Source organism: Cottoperca gobio, chromosome 9 (genome assembly GCF_900634415.1).
Source record: "Cottoperca gobio chromosome 9, fCotGob3.1, whole genome shotgun sequence".
NCBI lineage: Eukaryota > Metazoa > Chordata > Actinopteri > Perciformes > Bovichtidae > Cottoperca > Cottoperca gobio.
Genome location: NC_041363.1, coordinates 18,253,837 through 18,273,394, shown reverse-complemented (window position 1 = coordinate 18,273,394; position 19,558 = coordinate 18,253,837). Strand labels below are relative to the sequence as shown.

Genomic DNA, 19,558 nt, shown 5'->3' with positions numbered 1-19,558 from the left:
AAGAGGAAATAAATGGGGATTTATTAAACAATCTGGAAGCATACGGTTTTCCACCAGGAATGCCTGACAGGTTGGGAGGAAGGCCAGGGACACGAATGTGGTGGTGAGGATCAAATCCCACCTAGAAAATATGAGACGAGAGTTTAGAATACAATTCAACCAGAAACAAATTACACAAAAACTAGAGCTGTTGGTGGCTGGGATCGTGATGAGTATCTATGTCTCTGTTACTCAGTAGAAAGGTTTTACAAAAGATAAAGACCTTTGATTGCTGCATTGATCTTTTAAAACCAGACATCAACTGGCAGCTTGCATACTATACGCATGTCCTGAATGCTGTTTCCTGTATTCAGTGCATCATAAATTACAAAGCACCAGCGCTGTAAGTGGGTGACTAGGCTTCTGAGATAGTGCCAAAAGTTATATTTTTAGACAACCAAGTTTCACATGGTGTTTCAATAGTATTTAAATGACAATATTTGAATGTGAGGCAGGTTATAACAACTAAAGTATAATATAGTCAACTAAAATGTAGTCACTGAAATGCTGTTGGTTATATATTAACTAGACATTGAAAAAAAACACTTTTATATTTGTATTGAACGTTTTTGACTTGCCAATCACCAAATCAATGCTGATCTACCCAATAAAATAATACTCTCTCACTCACATTACATTTTTCCACATATTTGCCATTTTAGGGCAGTTTTTTAACCATAATTTCCATTTACAGTTGTAAATCTAGTCAAAAATAATGACATTTAAAATAATTAGAATTGGAATGAGTAGCAGAAGCAGGCATATGATTAGAATACTTCATATATTATTTTATTTTTCCCTGTTTAAGTTTAAGTTTGTATGTTGGTAAGTATCCATACATATACAAAGTGTATGTGTGTTGTGTGCATGTTGGGGTACCACTTGTGTGCGTCCATAAGCTGCCACTGCAGCAGCAGCCACTGCGCTCATCTGTGGAGAAATGTTATGCAGGCCGGTGTAGGCTGCTGCGGCTCCACTCAGCTCTCCGTTCATACCCGGGTGGGGAACCATTCCAAACGGACTTGGGTACGTGCAGGGCACTGCCAACGGCGTGCGGAGACCTGGAGCTACAAGAAAAAACACTGTCTGACATTTGCATCTGAGGAAACAGGGATGTTTTTGTACCAGGGATGTTTTTGAGAGGCTACTTTACAAATCCACTATCTCACTGAGGCGTTCAGAGAGGTTGTATGTTCTGCTGCAACACTCACCCAGCGTCTCGACTCCTGGAGGTTTAACGGGTGCTGACCTCAGGCTCGGGGTGGAGGTGCTGCTGGGTGTCGGGGCGTCAGAGCGGGATGTGGGAGTGCTGGACTTGGACACAGGCGTTGTTGACTTCTCATTCTGCAACATAAAAGAAAGAGCTTAACATCACAAAAGTTTAAAACACTAATCCAAAGATTGTCTTCAGATGGAGTACATATCTCGTTGCAGAAGGGTTTTAGAGCTGAAAGACACACGCAGCCAGATTTAATAGCAGAGCAGAAACATTGAAATAATACAGGAACTACTCATGCTGTGGCTGAATTTATGACTCATAAAATTGATATTCTTTAAAAAGGCATTAAGTGCTAAACGCTTTGTGCACCTGATGAAATCCAGGATTCTTCACCTACATTCTGCCCTTTATTTACACTTTGCTTATGGTTTATCTTCTTTTTACCAACATCCCTTCATTAACCCCAAATCTTTATCCTGTTCTATACCTTACTTACAATGATTACATTTTTCTGAATGCCTAAAAATAGGATACTACCCTGAGAAATGATGAAGAAAAAGATCAGAGGGCTATAATTACCCCAACGACTCACCAAATTAATCTCTTTGGATTTGGATGAAGGTGTGCTGCTGGAGGAGGCGATGGAGGACGGACTCAGTGGAGCATCCTTCTTCAACAGGCGGCTCTTGTCCAATCCGTTCTCCCGAGGCGAGTGGGCAGGACTTCCTCTAGGAGACGTTGGATCCTTTGGGTGGTGAGCACAGGCAACAATGAGATCATAAAATGGATTTATTTTTTTAACACAAAAGACGGCGTGCTGCTAAACTGCGTTGTACCTCAGTGGAGACATCCACCACCAAGTTGTCGTCGCTCTTCTCTCCATCACTCTCCTGGGACGGACACATAGGAGACACACACACACACTTGACATTTTGAAGTAGTAGTATATAACATTTGCATGTGCATTTAATGTGCTCAGCATTTTATTTTATTTTGGACAAAAGGGATTTTCTATGTCCTATTTCTAAGCTGTCATAGGAAAAAAAAACATCAACTTAAATTCTCCACCAGTAAAAAATAGAGATAATCAGTGCTTTCATCAAATTCAAAATCCCATCTATTTAAAAGTACATGAAATAGAAATGACATACATTTATAAAAAGGGTGATCGTAAAGTCAAGGATTTAACTAATGTTCTAAAAGAGGACCATGAAGACTGTTTTAATTATTCCTCTGGCATTATTCCTTTTGTATTTTTGCATGTTTTAATTATCATATAAAGTGGTCAAAAATGGTTCCACTGCGTATGATCCAGATGGCTTATCAGGCTGAAGAACAAGTCATAAACTGCAACACACTGAGTTAAAACCCGAGCTACAGCCTTTGACATGGTCTCTCTCACTGTGTTGTCAAAAAAAAGAAAGTGTGTGTTTGAATGTGACTCATGGCGGATAACTTCCCTGCCTGTCTCTGTTTCTCTAAAAAAGGTGAATATTTGAGCCCAGACTCAATTCTGGGCTAAACAATCAAATGAAAAACTCTCGTCTTTCCCTCAGAAACAACATGTTTAAAGGACAAATACACTTATTCAGTCAGAAAAGGTCAAATGAATGTTGATGACTCACATAGCGTGTAGAGGCCAGCTCCTTATCGTCTGTCTTCTGTTTCTTGCTGTCCGAGGAGTAATCACTTGAACTCCTGTGCTTCTCTCGGGTTCGAAAACTGGCCGAAGGCGACACAGATGAGCTCTGGAGGTGGGACAAGAAACAAAAACTTAAGGAGAGGAAAAAACAATCTTTTTTCATTTTAAAAGATATGATTCAAGGTCTCAGTCCTGCTGTGTGTTCATTGTAACCACCTTTATCTTTATGTCAGCAGTAAAGCCGCTCTTTCAACGTTTTTCCTTGGATTTACTTTCTTCCATATAAACATTCCCACTGAAAACAGTTGACAGCGTGATCTGTGAGTTATTCAGAGTAATATGGACATTGATGTTTTGCTGTTAAATCCTTTAAATATAAACAAGCAGCTAAATTCCTAGACGAAAATCCATTCAGCTCCTTTGTATTGGGTGAAAACAGATATCTCCCAAAACCTGAGCAAATACAACCAAAACCATCTGCATGGCTTCATATCAGAAGAGGTAAGAGAGAAAATATTTGTTTGTAATTTGGGAGAAGAAAAACAGAAATAGAATTGCATCCAGTACTGTCAATCAAAGTAAATTAGACGCATGGGCTATTATACAAAACCATTATTTATTTAAATTAACACGGGTACATATTGGCTCTTTATAGCTTACAATTAAAAAATATCCAAAGAGGAATTCAACAGACAGACAAAAATGAAACATTAAGGTCTGAGCAACGCTGGACTGAGACTACCAAGCAAAGAGCAGGGATGTTCCTCTCCTTCTAAAGACAGTGATAGCTGGAGGAAAATGACTTACATGAAAAGCCCAGGACAGAATTCTACTTTGAGTTAAATTAGGACAAATCAAATCGGACCTAAATCAAATCAAATCAAATCAAATGTATTGCTATAGCCCAATATCACAAATTATACATGTGTCTCAGTGTGCTTTACAGACTGTACAGGTTACGACACCCTCTGTCCTTAGACCCTCGCATCGCACAAGGAAAAACCTCCCAAAGCGTGCCGCCAGACAGCAATGCAAACAGCGCAAACACAAAATGACTGTTATATACTCCAGATCACTTTAAAAAACTCCTCTTCCTGTCAAAACTATTTTATTTTGATTGTATCACACAATAACAAAGCAGTTCGGCATCCTCTGAAGTTTGTCTACGCCATCTTGGCTTGAACACCATTATTTTGAAATGTGGAGAAGGGTGGAAGTTGATCCATTGATGTCATCAAGATATCAAGATATTCAATACTCAATATGGCATCCTTTAAATACCATTACTGAAGGATTACAATCTCTCTCTCTCTCATATTGGGAGGCATGGAGGCTCTCCTTACACGGCACACGCCGGACAGAGAGAAGGAAAATAAAGCAGGACCTTTAACTCGACCTTTCCACTAACTCACGCCTGTAACCTTTCCACTGCCCTTTGCCGTGCTGCAAGTGTTGATGACAAAGATTCTGTGGGGGAGCAGTGAGTTTTAGTGGGTGTATGTGTGCGTGTGTGTGCGTGTGTGTGCGTGTGTGTGCGTGTGTGTGCGTGTGTGTGTGTGTGCATGTGTGTGCGTGTGTGCGTGTGTGTGTGCGTGTGCAGTCGGGCAGCACTTGTACCTGTTTGCATTTTAGTACTCCGTATGTGCAAACAGTGTTAAGATGTCAGTGTGTGTACAGGTGTCTCATCTTGAGTGAGAGCAGGTTGGCCCCCCCCCCCCTCTCACTCATTTTCTAGACTGATTAGATTAATTATCCTGCAAATTAGCTCTTTGAAAAACATCAAGGCAAATAAATGTTGCTGCAGAGACAAATGAAGGCTCCGCCGGCAGTACAAGCGCTGCGAGTGTGAAGAACCGTGCGGTGTGACTGGGTGAAAGTATTAATTTACCAGCACATCATAATTATATTTGCCTCCCATTTCAAATTGATTCTGCATGTCCTGATAATGATACCTGTAACCTTCACTGTTTTGCTCAATTACAGTTTTGGAATAACTTTGGTGTCTCTCTTGTAATGACAGGCCCAGAATAACCAAGTGTTTCTTAATGTTGTTAAGTGGCGTGAAGTCAAGTCAAGGCCAGCGATCCTCAAGGTGGATGTTTGGGCTGCATTACATATCAAACACAAATTAAAGGGGAATAAACTCAGTAAAATGTGAAACCTGTAGCTGTTAAGAGATGTTTTCAACATCTTCATGACAACATTCTTCACTTTTACTGTGTAGTTTTGTGTTTTTTATGCTTCATCTACCCAGGGAAGTATCACTGATTGTAATGCCCTCCTTTTTCAGGAACTTCCTGCTCGCAATCACACAGTGGATCTGGAAGCTGCCCGATCTGATTGGCTAAGAGCATCTCCGACGGAGCAGAAAGAGTTGCTCTTTCACCTTCCCCCAAATGTATGCTTTTATAACAAAATGTCTTAAAAAAAAAAAAAAATGTAATCCATAATGTATCGCAATACTGAAAGAAAACACTGTGATATGCAACAGAGTATGTGATATAATATGATGTATATATATATATATATATATATACACTGTATATATATATATATATATATATATATATATGTATATATATATATATACATACTGTATATATATATATATATACTGTATATATATATATATATATATATATATATATATATATATATATATATATATACTGTATATATATATATATACTTATATATATATATATAGTATATATATATATATACTGTATATATATATATACTGTATATATATATCTATATATATATATATAGTATATATATATATATATATATATATATATATATATATATATATATATATATATATAGTATATATATATATATATATATATATATTCTGTATATATACTGTATATATATACACACAATTTGCCATGAATGCATACAAGTTATAGTTTTTAATAAAACAAATATACAATATATACAGTAGATAGACTGTATATATTGTACTGTGAGTGAGAATGAGACGTGTCTGCCATTTGGAAATCTTGTATTTCCTTCGCTTTGTTTTTCAGCTTCTTTCGCTCAATATCCCACAGAAACGATGGCTGTGCTGACACCAAAAAACCTTTTTAACTGTGGTTTCAAGTCAGCATCACCTCTGATCCTTCAGTTCGAATCAATTTATTTCTTATTCTGCTGCGAACACAGCATGGAAGGCCAGACTGTACACTGTAAACACACTTTTTAAAAAGAGCATTTTGACATTAACAAAAGAGACTGACTGCAGCTTACCAGTGGGAAAAAAAACAAGACAAAAAAGTACGAAAAAATGATGTGATGGCGCAGCGGTCACACTAAAAACAAGCTGCAGAATGTTTACTTTCAACAAATGACTCATTCTTAAGGTCAGTCTAACCCTGAAAGCGGCCTTATTAGGAATTCATCCTACAACTTATTTTCTAAGCGTACAGTACACAATCAAGGATGTGTGACTTTGTTAAAGATTTTACATTGAGCGATTACGATTTAAGGTTATTGCGTTTTTTATTGCAACTACTCAACATTTCATCGCATAGTGGACTGAAATGGAAACATTACAAATACACAAAAAAAAAAGATCAATGGAGGTGCAGTGCTTGAACGCATCACGGCATTATAGACCGTCTGTATTGGCAACAATAAGTATGTAGACACAAATGCACGTCTGCACCCACGTACCTTTATCAGGCTGAGGTGCTAACGCAGAGGACATTAAGGCACAGATGTTCATGCAATTCACACACACTGTACCCTGTGGACTGTTGCCAAGGCAACTGTGGACCCCTGACGAGGGGCTTATTGGTTTCATGAAGTGACTGTTGGCTGTGTGTGTTCTCACAGGGCACTAATGAAAGGCATTCATCATTCGGGTCTCTCTATATCTTTACCCCCGATTTCTGACGACCTCACACACACACACACACACACACCTGCACACATACACAGACACACACACTGCTAATCGCTCCCATCATGGTGCCTACAGCTGTGTGTGTGTGTGTGTGTGTGTGTGTGTGTGTGTGTGTGTGTGTGTGTGTGTATGTGTGTGTGTGTGTGTGTGTATACACTACATGGGGGGCAGGAGATAACATATTAAACATTCCTCCTGTCTCCACCTACTCCAAAAACACCAGAGAACACCCATAACCTGCTAAACTCCTGCATGTGTGTGAGTGTGTGTGTGAGCTCAGGCTGCCGGAATAAAGAAATGCTAATCTGCTCATTGAGTATTCAACAAACCAAATGTTTGCCTTGGGAGAAAAAAAGCTCAGCTTAAGGGACTAATTACTACAAGTGCTGGATGTAATGTTTCTCGGTTGAACTGCCTCATTTTGCCCCCTCTTTCCTTCACTAGTCAGACGTGTGCTTTTTGTTTTTCCTTTTCGTTTCTTCCCCCCCCCCCCCCTTCTTCTTTCTTCTTCTGTCTCCAGTTCTACAAATCAGAATGTTTTTTAAATGCATGATTTTGAATGTGGAATACATAAAGGACTAGTTGATCAGAGGATACTAATATTCTGCTAGAGAAATAAAAGTAGCAGTGTGATCATTATAAAACAATATTAAAGTGAAAGCCACATTTCAATTGGTATTTAAAAAGAACACACCTAGGGTTTATATCCAAGTATGTAATATAGTAACTGTTTTCACAATGCTGCTATCAAATTAGATGTTTTCCCTGAACATGCTGTAAAATTAGATAAAAACATTGTTGGTGACAACATGAGACTTTAATTACAGTCAGTTAGGCTGAGACTTTATAACAAACATCAAGTTGACAAAAGAAATTCAAATAAATGTGGCAAAGTTTATGTCAAGAGGGTATTAGCATACCATATACATCATAGCATGTTGGGCTCTGGTGCTGTGTTATTTTTTCCTTCAAACCGTTTTGAACTAGGAAGGCAGGTATCATATATATCAGTCTCACTTCATGTTCTTTGCATATGATTTCAAATCTTCAGCTACTAGTAGGTTACTAGTTACCAATAAAAGTAATGAAGACATTTGGTGGGGAATGATTTGAGAAGAAATTGCTGTATTGCAGGTTGTGTCACCTGATAAAGAAATGTTGATATGATTTAATTAAAAAAAAACTTTATCAAGCTAGGTGGAGTGAGAAGAAATGTACAGCAAACACATCCGTATGTAACGGAGAATGAAAGGAAGGACTTACCTTAACCGAGTCTCTGTCTGAGGAGGCACACATCACATACAGAGAGAAAGAGAGAGAGGGATACGGTTAATGAGGGATTACCATTGTTAGTGATTCTCCTGCTTCATGAAGATACGACCTGAGGTATCATTAATGCCGTCTAAAACTAAAACATTAACTCATTTACATTTACTGGCTGGCTGTACTCTGTCAGAATACAGTGTTTGTGTAAAGAAAAAGTACCGCAGTGGCTGATTGTGCAACAAAAGCATTTTGAAAGTTGTCAACTCTGTTGTCTCTGAAGAGGTCGCAGGATGACATCAGTTCACATTTGCAAACTTTTCCAATGGAAGTTCTGTGATCATCTAATCTGTTTAGATTAGACAAACTAGAAGCCTAAATGTACATTATATGCATGGGTGTAATTTATGGTAGGGACTTTTTTGATATTAATTGCATATGTGTTTTAAATAAAACATAGTTTCCATCGGCTCTACAAAGGGTTAAATCCCTCATGTTCCAACTGGATGACAAATAAAGTTTCTATCGGTGTTTGTTCGCGTTGGTCCTTAACATGCAGCGATGTGATTGTACATTTAGAATGTAAACGCAGTTTAGACAGAGTAGAGATGTCGCCTGAGCAGGCTGTCTGTCGCAGGTGATCGTTATTGTACCGTATCAAAATTAAACACAAAACGATGCTTGTTCAGCGATATGAAAGACAGCTGTCCCGGGTACACACACCAGGAATTGTTTTCGTCTTGCTATCTTCAGCGCTGTACAAACAATAATAGTTAGGTAGTACTTATAGCCTCCTTAGCTAACATTAACAGATAACACAGATAACTAAATGTGGGCCGTAGAGTGATTTGTGTTATTAATGTTACTTATGACTTGGGTACTTTTTTTTGTTCTTTTAAAGTTGGCATTATATCTACATCTCTGTGTGGCTACAGCCTGGGGTTACTCTAGGTAACATTACAATGAATTATTGTATACAATATGCAGACCACTTGTGTCTATCAGTGAGAGGAGAAGACGTGTTTTTGGGTCATACACATGAACTTGTGGGTAATGTAATAATACGGGAGGGGAAAGAAGACAAAGAAATACGTGTTGAATTACAGCTGATGTATAGAGTAAATCTCATTTTAATATAGAGTAAATCTCATTTTAATATAGCATCAACTGCTTTTCGTCTCTAGGTCTCTAGGTAACTGAACACTGAAACCCACTGGAGAAAAGTAATAGCAGGGTATATATCTATGTCTATATATCTATGTCTGTATATCTATGTCTATATATCTATGTCTGTATATCTATGTCTATATGTCTATGTCTATATATCTATGTCTATATATCTATGTCTATATATCTATGTCTGTATATCTATGTCTATGTATCTATGTCTATATATCTATGTCTATATATCTAATCTATGTCTATATATCTATGTCTGTATATCTATGTCTATATATCATATCTATGTCTATATATCTAATCTATGTCTATATATCTATGTCTGTATATCTATGTCTATATATCTATGTATATATATCTATGTCTATATATCTATGTCTATATATGTATGTCTATATATCTATATATCTATATATCTATGTCTATATATATATGTCTATATATTTATGTCTATATATCTATGTCTTCTGTGACCACATTTTTAAAAGGTGTTCAGCAGGTCATTATTGGCATTTGATAAACTTTTTAAATACTGTTAGATTTGAATGAATTCCTAAAATGTTACTTTCACATTGAATTCCCATCTAGTGAAAGATGTTTTGGGGGAGCCCAATATAATATTATTTCATAGGGACTACATTTTCTAGGGGCACCCCTGAGTATATTGTGTAGAATTTCAGGAAATGTGATGAACATTTCAAAGATCTGGGTTAGGACTCCCTGCCAAATGTATGTCCCGACCACTTTCCAAATCAAACCTACGCCATTGATTATATGTCCACATGATCAGCTTTGTGTATGCTTTGAAGGTCCACATATTAACACTGACGATGGAGATATTGTCCAAAACGTTGGTGGATTTGTAAATTAAGGAACCCTTGGAGATCAAAATGACATTACTAAGTGACCTTACTGGCAACATCATTCATTAGAACAAATGCATTTAAAAAGACAAATAAAGAAACCCTAACCCTAACCCTTATATGCTCTGCATACACACAGGAACTCAGCTAGAGGAATTGGATTGTTATTGATTGTACTCCTAATGGGGGTGAGTATTACCTGAGTTAGCAGCTGTTAGCTTTACTGCAGCTACAGGGCAAGGTTAACTGCTCTACTGCACAGTAAAAACACTCACAGTCATGCTGCAACAGAGTAATTAAGAGCTGGCACACACTGTTGCTATCATACACACAGACACACACACACACAGAGACACACACACACACACACACACACACACACACACACACACACACACACACACACACACACACACACACACACACACACACACACACACACAGTCTCTATTAACTGTAATTAAATGCTTGAGCTCAAAGTCAGCTCGCAGAAGAATTAGCAGAGGCGTTCTGTGTATACAAAAGAAAAGAGGCAACATGGTGGTTGTGTATATCACTCCCTATTAGGCCAATTAAAACAGCATAATGACAAATCAGTTTGTAATTACTTTAACTAGTGTTCATTCAGAGTACTAACAAATACGCATCCGCCAGTGCAAGTGGTGGTATCATTCATAACTTTGACTGAATATTCCAGACATGTAAAATTAGTTTGGGATCATTAACTGAACAAAAGGAAAAAGCTTCAGTATGTCTATTAAACACATTTAGTATCTGCTTATGAATGTTTGTGCAATATGTATTGAATATTGACACACATCAACACTTGCAGAGCAGGCCTTACCTCTCGGATGTTCGTTGTTGTTGTCGTGGTGTTTCCTCTCGTCTTTGAGCGGCAGCTGGTGGCTCAGGGCCGAGGACAGAGCCAGCAGGCTGGCAGTACTGGCCCCGGGGGGCAGGGGGGGCTGCAGTCCCGCTGGGTGGGGTGTGAGCGGGACGGGGATGCCGTGGCCGTGGGAGAGGTGCTGAGCCTGGAGCTGCTGCTGCTGAAGCACACACAGAAATAATCTTCACTGTGATGATGCATTTCGACTTGAAGCACTTTGCATGTTCAAAGACAAAAAAAGAAGCTGCAACGGAGAGACAGACAGGAAGGAGAACTGAGGGACAGAAGAAAAAAAAAGAGCCATGAAAGGAACAAAATACCATTTGGAGCACCACAGGTGGAGACATAAGCAGGACTGGATTTTAGAGGTGATACTAATATTTTAAAGTGTCCTCGCAAAAAAGGTTAAAGGTCTCTGGACACCTGAATATGTAGCAGGTGTGTTGGAAAGCACGATGTGAATAAAAATGTAAAACCTTATTTACAATGGTTCAGTGTGTTCCTGATGAAGGTTTGACTAAATCAGTAAGCAAAACACTGTGCAGTGGGGTTTTTCATTCTTATGTAAATGTTTTAAAATAAATGAACATTTCTGAGGATCCCTTAAATGTAACAAGATTTGTTCGAGGTGTTTGAAATATAAACTTGTCGGTGCTCTCTGGTGGACGAACTTGTGACACTGTGTCTTAATTACCTCAAACATATTATCTTTGTCATGTCTGTAGTCAGCTATCATTAGACCTTTAGGCTGATACTCATAATCTGTGATCAAACTGGCCAATGATATGCAGATGTAAATTCACAGCTCTAAACCTATTGCCGTCAACAGCTGCAATTTTAAATGTTTAATGTTATAGGGTTATAATAAGAGTTATAATCATACATGTTGAAAATGTATCTGAAAATGTAACAAATAAAATCCCAAATCTGAAAACTTTATTTAGAAAACATTATTTAAATCAAATGTGATATAATAAGAAAAATTAATTGAGTCTTGAGAAACGTTTATCACAAACTTGACTAAGACAGTAGTAAAAATATTTCCTCTGATGATAAAATAAAAGTCCCCAAATATGTTGCTGCAAAGGCCTTTAGTCTCGTTGCCCCCCCCCACACTTAACATGTGGATGAGAGGTGATGGCAGGTGGAGGAAATCAGCTGCTGGCGATCGTTGCAGAGAAGAAATAAGAGGTTAAGTTGTCTCGTGTTATTAAATGTGCAGTGTCTCTCATACACACACACACACACACACACACACACACACACACACACACACACACACACACACACACACACTTGTGAAATGAATCTGGCGCTCTGATTATCAGGGAATAAATAGGGTGCGTCTGCTGGACGTTTTAATGGTGAGTTTATTGCGTTCTTTCAGATGCGTCAGAGGATGCGCACCTCATCTTTCTTGTTGCATTTATGTCTTTCTCTTCAAGAGCACTCATTTAGCTTTAGCAGTTAGTGTTTAGCTCCAGTATCACTCTCTCTGTTACATCTATTGTGTGTGTGTGTGTGTGTGTGTGTGTGTGTGTGTGTGTGTGTGTGTGTGTGTGTGTGTGTGTGTGTGTGTGTGTGTGTGTGTGTGTAATACACCCACTCCTATGATGGCGTTGAGTTCAGCCATGGTGACCTGCTTGGCCCGCTCCACCGCCTGCACCACCTGCTGCTGATGCTGGGAGAGAGACAGACAGGCATATCAGAGAAAGTGAGATTTTGAAGCAGCAACTGAGACGGGGAAGAGAAGGTCTGTTTGATTCAGACATCTGGATTTTTAAAGAGAGATTATAAAGATGATGATCCCTGTGAACAAACAGAAGGAAGTACAACAACAAATGTATTCCTCCTACATAATTCTCTGGTATAAATGAAGATAAGACTCTCTGCACACCTCACATCAAAGCCATTATTCTGCTTTTTCTATGAAAACCTGAATCACAGCAATACGGCAGCTGTCAGTTAGTCTCACATGGTAATATTACACATCCTGACATGCACTTATCAATCAATACACAGCAGTGCACTGATCATAAAACCTGACAAACTGTTGTACATCTCCGCCTTAATGGTGCAGAGTGAGCTGCAGTATCTTACTGTACCTTGAACCAGATACAGACTAAACCGTCAGACAACGACGAGTTATCACTGCTCTTTATTTGGAAAACAAAAGCCCCTCCTTACAATTTCATACTCACCAGTAGGTACATACATTGTCCCAGAAATAATTGCAATAAATAATATTATTGTCATTTTAAGACCATTTTATACCACTGATGTAATGATTATATAATACCATAAACAAATGCAAGTACAACCTTTCAAAGAGCAACTCACTTTTAGTTATTGAGAATATTAGAACATTGGAATTTAATTTAATAAATGTATTTAAACCCTAAATAAAGGAGCTAAATGTGCAATATCTGCGCTGCACCCAAGTCTTGTAATATTAAAACCCTGCTGTTTATTCTGACATCATCTTGGCTAAAATGTTGGGATGGTTCAAGATCCATGTTTGCAAATGTGTTTAACATATACTGTAGTATAAGTGGCCAAACATCCTGATACAAACACCTACAATATCTTATAGTGAGGCTGTCTATGTGTGTGCATGAGTGTATGTACGCGGGGCTGACAGTAATGAGAATAGAACCGTCCATACAGACACAGCAGCTATAACCATAAATTCGATGCAATCCTGTCGTCCGTTTTCTGCCCACACATCTTAAAATGGTGTAGCTGCAATAACTTCAACATAGAGTAACTGACATATTTGTGGAGAGAAAGAGACAGACAGCCAGAGAGACAGACAGCTAACAGGGCTAAGTCATCCAAAGGTTACAGAGTGAGAACGAGAGATCCAGACGGCGAGAGAGAGCAGCAGAGATTCATCCAGGAGCACAAAACATCAAAGTAGGGCAGAGAAGAAAGAGCTCTCCGGTGTGGAAATGAACCTGACCATCAAGTTCAGGTACACCTCTGAGTCTAACAGCCTGAGCGTGACTCACACACATCCATCAGTCTGATCAATATTGGCTTCTAAACCATTATTACCAATACTTCTAAAAACTATAGACCTGAGATAGACACTATTTACTTTGACATGGTGCTTTTCATTTAATCATATTGCCATTAATATGTATTTGTTACAGTGTAACATGATACTTGATGCAGGAACAAACATCTAGAACATTGCTTTATTAAAACACAGTTTCTATTATATAATATTAGGTAAGATTACTTTTGTCACAACATTGTTAAACATCTTTGTTGTTTTATTCTAAATCACTGAAGGCGTACATGTAAAGTAGTGACTGTCACACACTTACACTGTTGCAAATCAGGTAAAACAAGACTTTAAATACCAAACGTTCCCTGCAATCATTATAACACTTTTAGAAACTCACATCAAATAAGATATTAGTTTGTTCCATTTCATAATTGGCTCGTTATTGTTACATTTTAAAAGACAAAAAGACCAAAATAATTATATCAGTCTAGCTAAATGATGCTGGATTTAAGGCTTGGTTTGTTGAAAACTGATATACTAAAACATTACTTTATTCAATCGTATTATTTGCTGAGTACAAACGCTTGTCTACAGAACCCCTGTTTTCCCTTTTCTTAAAAAAAAAGCACAAACATGAACATATAATAACTTTGCCAAAAGAAAATGCAAAATCATGATTTAAATCAAGAAATATGTGATCAAAGAATGAGACGAGACTATGACCTGGGATTTAATGCTAACTTTAGTTGCTTTACAGTTTTAGATACTCCCGGATGATGCCACACTTTCTTTATTTAAGGTGTGAAGCATAACAATTATTTGCATTAGGCACAATTCTGATAATTGTCAAATATTTCTGAGCAATTACTTTTTGATACAATAGGTTGACTGACACATCAATCGATTAGTGAGAACAACGCTGCTGTCAAAGAAATGTCCGAACTGCAAGAAGAAACAATATCAGAAAATGAGACAAATAAAAACAAAGAGCTATCACAAACACACACAGTCGATTTATGATTTGCTGCACAATTATAATGTGATTGTGTTACATTTCAGATGCAAACCCAGTAAACGAGAATGTGCATCAAAACAAAAGGCAGCAAAAAAGCCATTTCCTCTCCCTGCCTCCCCTCTCTGCGGGCCTCAGGGCTGTGTAGCAGCACCGCAGTCTAATGCCATTATTCCTAATCCACCCTAAACCCTCCTAATCCATGGCTAATCTGGAGGAGAGCTTTGGAGTCCACACTCACTCCTTCCTGCTGTTCCCACCCCTCTCACACACACACACACACACACACACACACACACACACACACACACACACACACACACACACAGAAAGGATTCACGAGTTACACACACACCTAAAGATTCCGTAATAAACATACTGTATGAAACACACCCTCACACACACAGTGTTCTTTATGTGCATGCAGGTGTACAAATACACACACACACACACACACACAAATGAACTCAAACACAAAATATTTTTCTCACTCACACACACACTCAGCCGCTGACTCCTGCATATGTTAGTGGGAGACATTTAATAAATTCAGAGCATATCTGCCTATCCCGAGCAGAAAGGATTAGCCCTGGATAATCTGTGCGTGTGTATATTTGTATGTATGTGTGTGTGTGTGTGTGTGTGTGTGTGTGTGTGTGTGTGTGTGTGTGTGTGTGTGTGTGTGTGTGTGTGTGTGTGTGTGTGTGTGTGTGCGCGAAAGGCAGTGTGCAATCATGTGTGTGTCCATATCTGTCTGTTTTGCCTCACAATCCACCACACACTTCTATTCCTTCTATGGGTTGTATCTGTCTTCCTTCCTCCGTCTCTGTCTCTCTCACCCACCTCATTCTTAACTCACAGTGACAGGCATTTTTGAGTCTTACCTCTTGAGAGAGGAAGGGGATGACTTGGGCGCAGATTGCGTTCAGCCGTTTGACGATCTCCGCCTGCAAGACAGAGAGGTGGGCGCAGACAATAAAATCATGTTCAAATTCAACAGACAAGGAGGCGTCGGCCTCTTCACACAACCTACAAATGCTCAGTGTGATGTGCGTTAAATTAAAGTAATAGCGCACATTATTTTCACATGATGGTCAGCTCATGTGAAACAATAGTAATTTGATGCATTCTCAGTTGTTGAAAGCTTTAACGTGTGGTGTTGGAAACACCATGTCTTGTGGGTTTTTCCCAAGAAAAGTATTTTGGCTCATAGGAAGTCAGTCTTTGCAAATATTTTACGAGGAAGGAAATGCATTTGGCACGTTTGTTAGATACACAATGCATTTTAATGAGTAACACTGAGTGTACACATAACTTTTGTTTACAAAAAGACCCCACAGAGGCCCTTTAAGTTAAGCATTTTAATCAACAGATGAACTGTGATGGATAGCCTGCGCAGCAAGGGCCTTACAAAAACAAAACCACCAGAAACTCAAACTTCATCTGCAGAAAGATGCAAGATAAAAGACATCAAAGCACCACCCACACTGTGTGTTTTAAAGAAGATCTCTGGAAAGTGCAGTGCACAGACAGCACGGTAATGAGCGCTTAGCACCAATGTCACTAAAACAGAAAAAAACAAACCTCACAGAGAGAGTGCTCTCTGAAACTTTATTATTCGGTGTTAAAAGTAAAGCTGATTGTCAGCCAAGAATTCTGACTACATGTCAACCAGGGAGAGAGTTAGCAACACCTGTATAAGATTGTCAGGTTAAAAGGTACAGCTTAATTAACGAGCAGTTCATTATTCGATGGCCAGATAATGAATCAATCAATTAATTGTTTCAATTATTATTCGAAAACAAATGCAAAATATTTTCTGCTGTCTGCGTCTCGGAGGTGAGGATTTGCTGACAAATCAGCAGCCCAAAGACACGTGTGTCTGGCCTTTTTTCTGAGATTTTATAGACTTGCAAGAAGATTAATCGATAGTGAAAATAATTATTCGTTGTTGCCCTGGCTGAAGGTGATCTTTAATGTGATTCAGATAACGATAGACAAACACTGCTCAAGGTAGGTTACCTAATCACCTAATCACTCCTAGTCAACACACCCCATATATTTACACATGCACGCACAAACACACACACACACAGACAGACACACACACACACACACACACACACACACACACACACACACACACGTCATAAAATATTGCTGATGATTTCTTCTTTGCTATGAATCGATGTACACACAGCACATGCACAGAGTGGCATTAACACTGCCAAATCAATTGACTCAAACACGAAATTCACAGATTGTAAGGAGAAGTCAGCTGCTTTTCAACAACCTTAAGTTATTTTACATCAACAAATGCTTCTTCAGACAATCAGTTGTTTAAGAAACTTTAATCCCATGTATTAGAAGCAAAATAAATGTTGTTAACGTACTGAAAAGCACTGCTGCATGCTGTGATATTGTTCTGTCTTTTCTGCCAAGACGCCGTAGACTTCCTGTGCACCCTACTGTCCAACCCATCCATGACAGAATAATGGAATAGAAATAATTGTCCGACTGTTCAGCAAAAGACAAAAACAAAACCCTTGGTTTGCGTTAAGCATTTTCTGATTTTATTTCATGCATTCTTCTTCCTTGTCAAAACCATAACCCACAATGCAACCAGGCCCTTCATCGGACTCCCTCTACTGCCTCGAAGGCCACAATGATCACAGCACTGACTGACAATAAAAGAACGCACAAGAACCACTGCTATGACAAGATTTGTGACTTTTTTAAAACTATTTGAGAGACATTTTGTCAGCAAGATTTAGTACTTCATGACCGTTAAACTTCTTGTTATCTGATGACTCAAAGATCGATATCAGTATCAGCCTCAAAAAACACAGTTTCTGGCTTTACCACATATCCTTCAGTATCTCTGGAAAGTTATTACTCTCTGAACCTCAATCAACACCAGCCTAATGGATGATTTGTAAATATAAATCCAAGATGTTCTCCTTTTGAGAATTTGGAGGAGTACAGAGAGGAGTCTGAATTGACTGCTGAAGGGAAACGTGAGGTTTTTGTCAACTCAATCAGCTAGATTAAGAGCCAACTACTGAAAAAGCCATCAAGGACTGTGATAATTCCTTCAAGTCAAACACAAATGCAGAGGAAGCTACATGTCAAGGGCTTCTTTCATGTATATAACCTTGACAGAGGTGATCTTTGCTCTGGTATCAGTAATAACAGAAGCCCCCGGAGGCCATGAGAGCAAACCTGCAGACACACACTGATACGAACCCTTCAGACAGAAGCACACAGAACACTGCGGCAGGATGGTACACATAAACACAACCATGTGCACATAGGCAGGTACACACCTCCACAGCCTTCTCTGTATTCATCAGATGATTTTACTGAACCCAAGGGTTGGCTTTTAAAGATTATACAGCACTCTCTCTCTCCACATCAGGTAGGATATTTTTTAACAGGAAATTGCTTGATCCACTGTCCCAGAGGGAGTGCTAGTAGTGCAACTCTAATCCAAACACAAACACAGAAAAGAAGACAGACTTGCACAAACCCACACACTAAATGGCACATGAGGAAAAACACTACTTCCTTTATTTGTAAGACTAACACTATATAACAAAGTAACAGCGTATAAAGGTCACGTGACCTGCAAATCAAAATCAAATCAAATCAAATTTATTTGTATAGCCCAATATCACAAATTATACATTTGTCTCAGTGTGCTTTACAGCCTGTACAGGTTACGACACCCTCTGTCCTTAGACCCTCGCATCGCACAAGGAACAACTTCCTAAAAGAAACCCCATAATTAAAGGGGAACATGGAAGAAACCTCAGGGAGAGCAACTGAGGAGGGATCCCTCTCCCAGGACGGACAGACGTGCAATAGATGTCGTGTGTACAGGATAAACATAGTACAAATACAACATTAGACAGAGAATGATGCTGTGTTGAAAAAGAGAAAGTTTGGATGAATCCAGGAAAATGTCAATAAGGCTTCCCGGTGTCCAGCAGGACCAGGGCAGCAGGCGCTGTCACGATTCATGATCCTGACGTAAACTTTATCAGAGGCAACCTGCCACATGAGACACAGAAACTCCGGGGATGATGCCCCGGATGCTGTGTTAGTAACATACATTTACATAAATGCATACAGATAGAGAGGGAGAAGAAGAGAGAGGGAGCGAGCAGAATGGCAGGAGAACTCTGGGGCTGTGCTGCGGTACTGATTTTACAAAGAAATTGATTAAAAAAATGTACAGCAGCATTTGCTAGCGGTGAAACCAAACAGTCGACTATTCGATCTAAGGAGCCGGATTTGACTTCCAATCTCACAGTTGAATCGACACAGTGGCAGGAAAATGTGGTTATGAAACAAAGGATCATTCCACTCGGTCTACATGGGGGTGCTGGAGGTCTGATTTTACATATAATTGCTTGGATTCTCCCAATAAATCATGATATAGGCCTATTTTTCTATAAATATCACCCTATTAATAACACTGAACCCCAGCAGGCTTCTAGCTCCAAAACTGAAACAGTGTGATCCAG

General features: G+C 38.8%; 1 protein-coding gene across 7 annotated transcripts in view; it reads right to left on the bottom strand.

The window, feature by feature from the left end:
• The window catches only part of LOC115013232 (transducin-like enhancer protein 4), a 39,328-nt gene that overhangs the window by 8,502 nt on the left and 11,268 nt on the right, over positions 1-19,558 (bottom strand). For 4 of the 7 annotated variants that reach the window (XR_003832777.1, XM_029439336.1, XM_029439339.1 and 1 more), the window contains 10 exons: positions 15,914-15,976; positions 12,611-12,685; positions 10,963-11,164; positions 8,077-8,093; positions 2,884-3,006; positions 2,095-2,148; positions 1,851-2,003; positions 1,251-1,383; positions 919-1,106; positions 45-121 (listed from right to left, as the gene is read on the bottom strand). Coding sequence is in view for 6 of the 7 variants with exons in the window: in XM_029439336.1 (XP_029295196.1) it covers positions 45-121; positions 919-1,106; positions 1,251-1,383; positions 1,851-2,003; positions 2,095-2,148; positions 2,884-3,006; positions 8,077-8,093; positions 10,963-11,164; positions 12,611-12,685; positions 15,914-15,976 (1,085 nt within the window). In the remaining variant the exon portion in view is untranslated. The remainder of the gene's footprint in view (positions 1-44; positions 122-918; positions 1,107-1,250; positions 1,384-1,850; positions 2,004-2,094; positions 2,149-2,883; positions 3,007-8,076; positions 8,094-10,962; positions 11,165-12,610; positions 12,686-15,913; positions 15,977-19,558) is intronic. The other 3 variants (XM_029439337.1, XM_029439340.1, XM_029439338.1) reach the window with 2 other exon arrangements.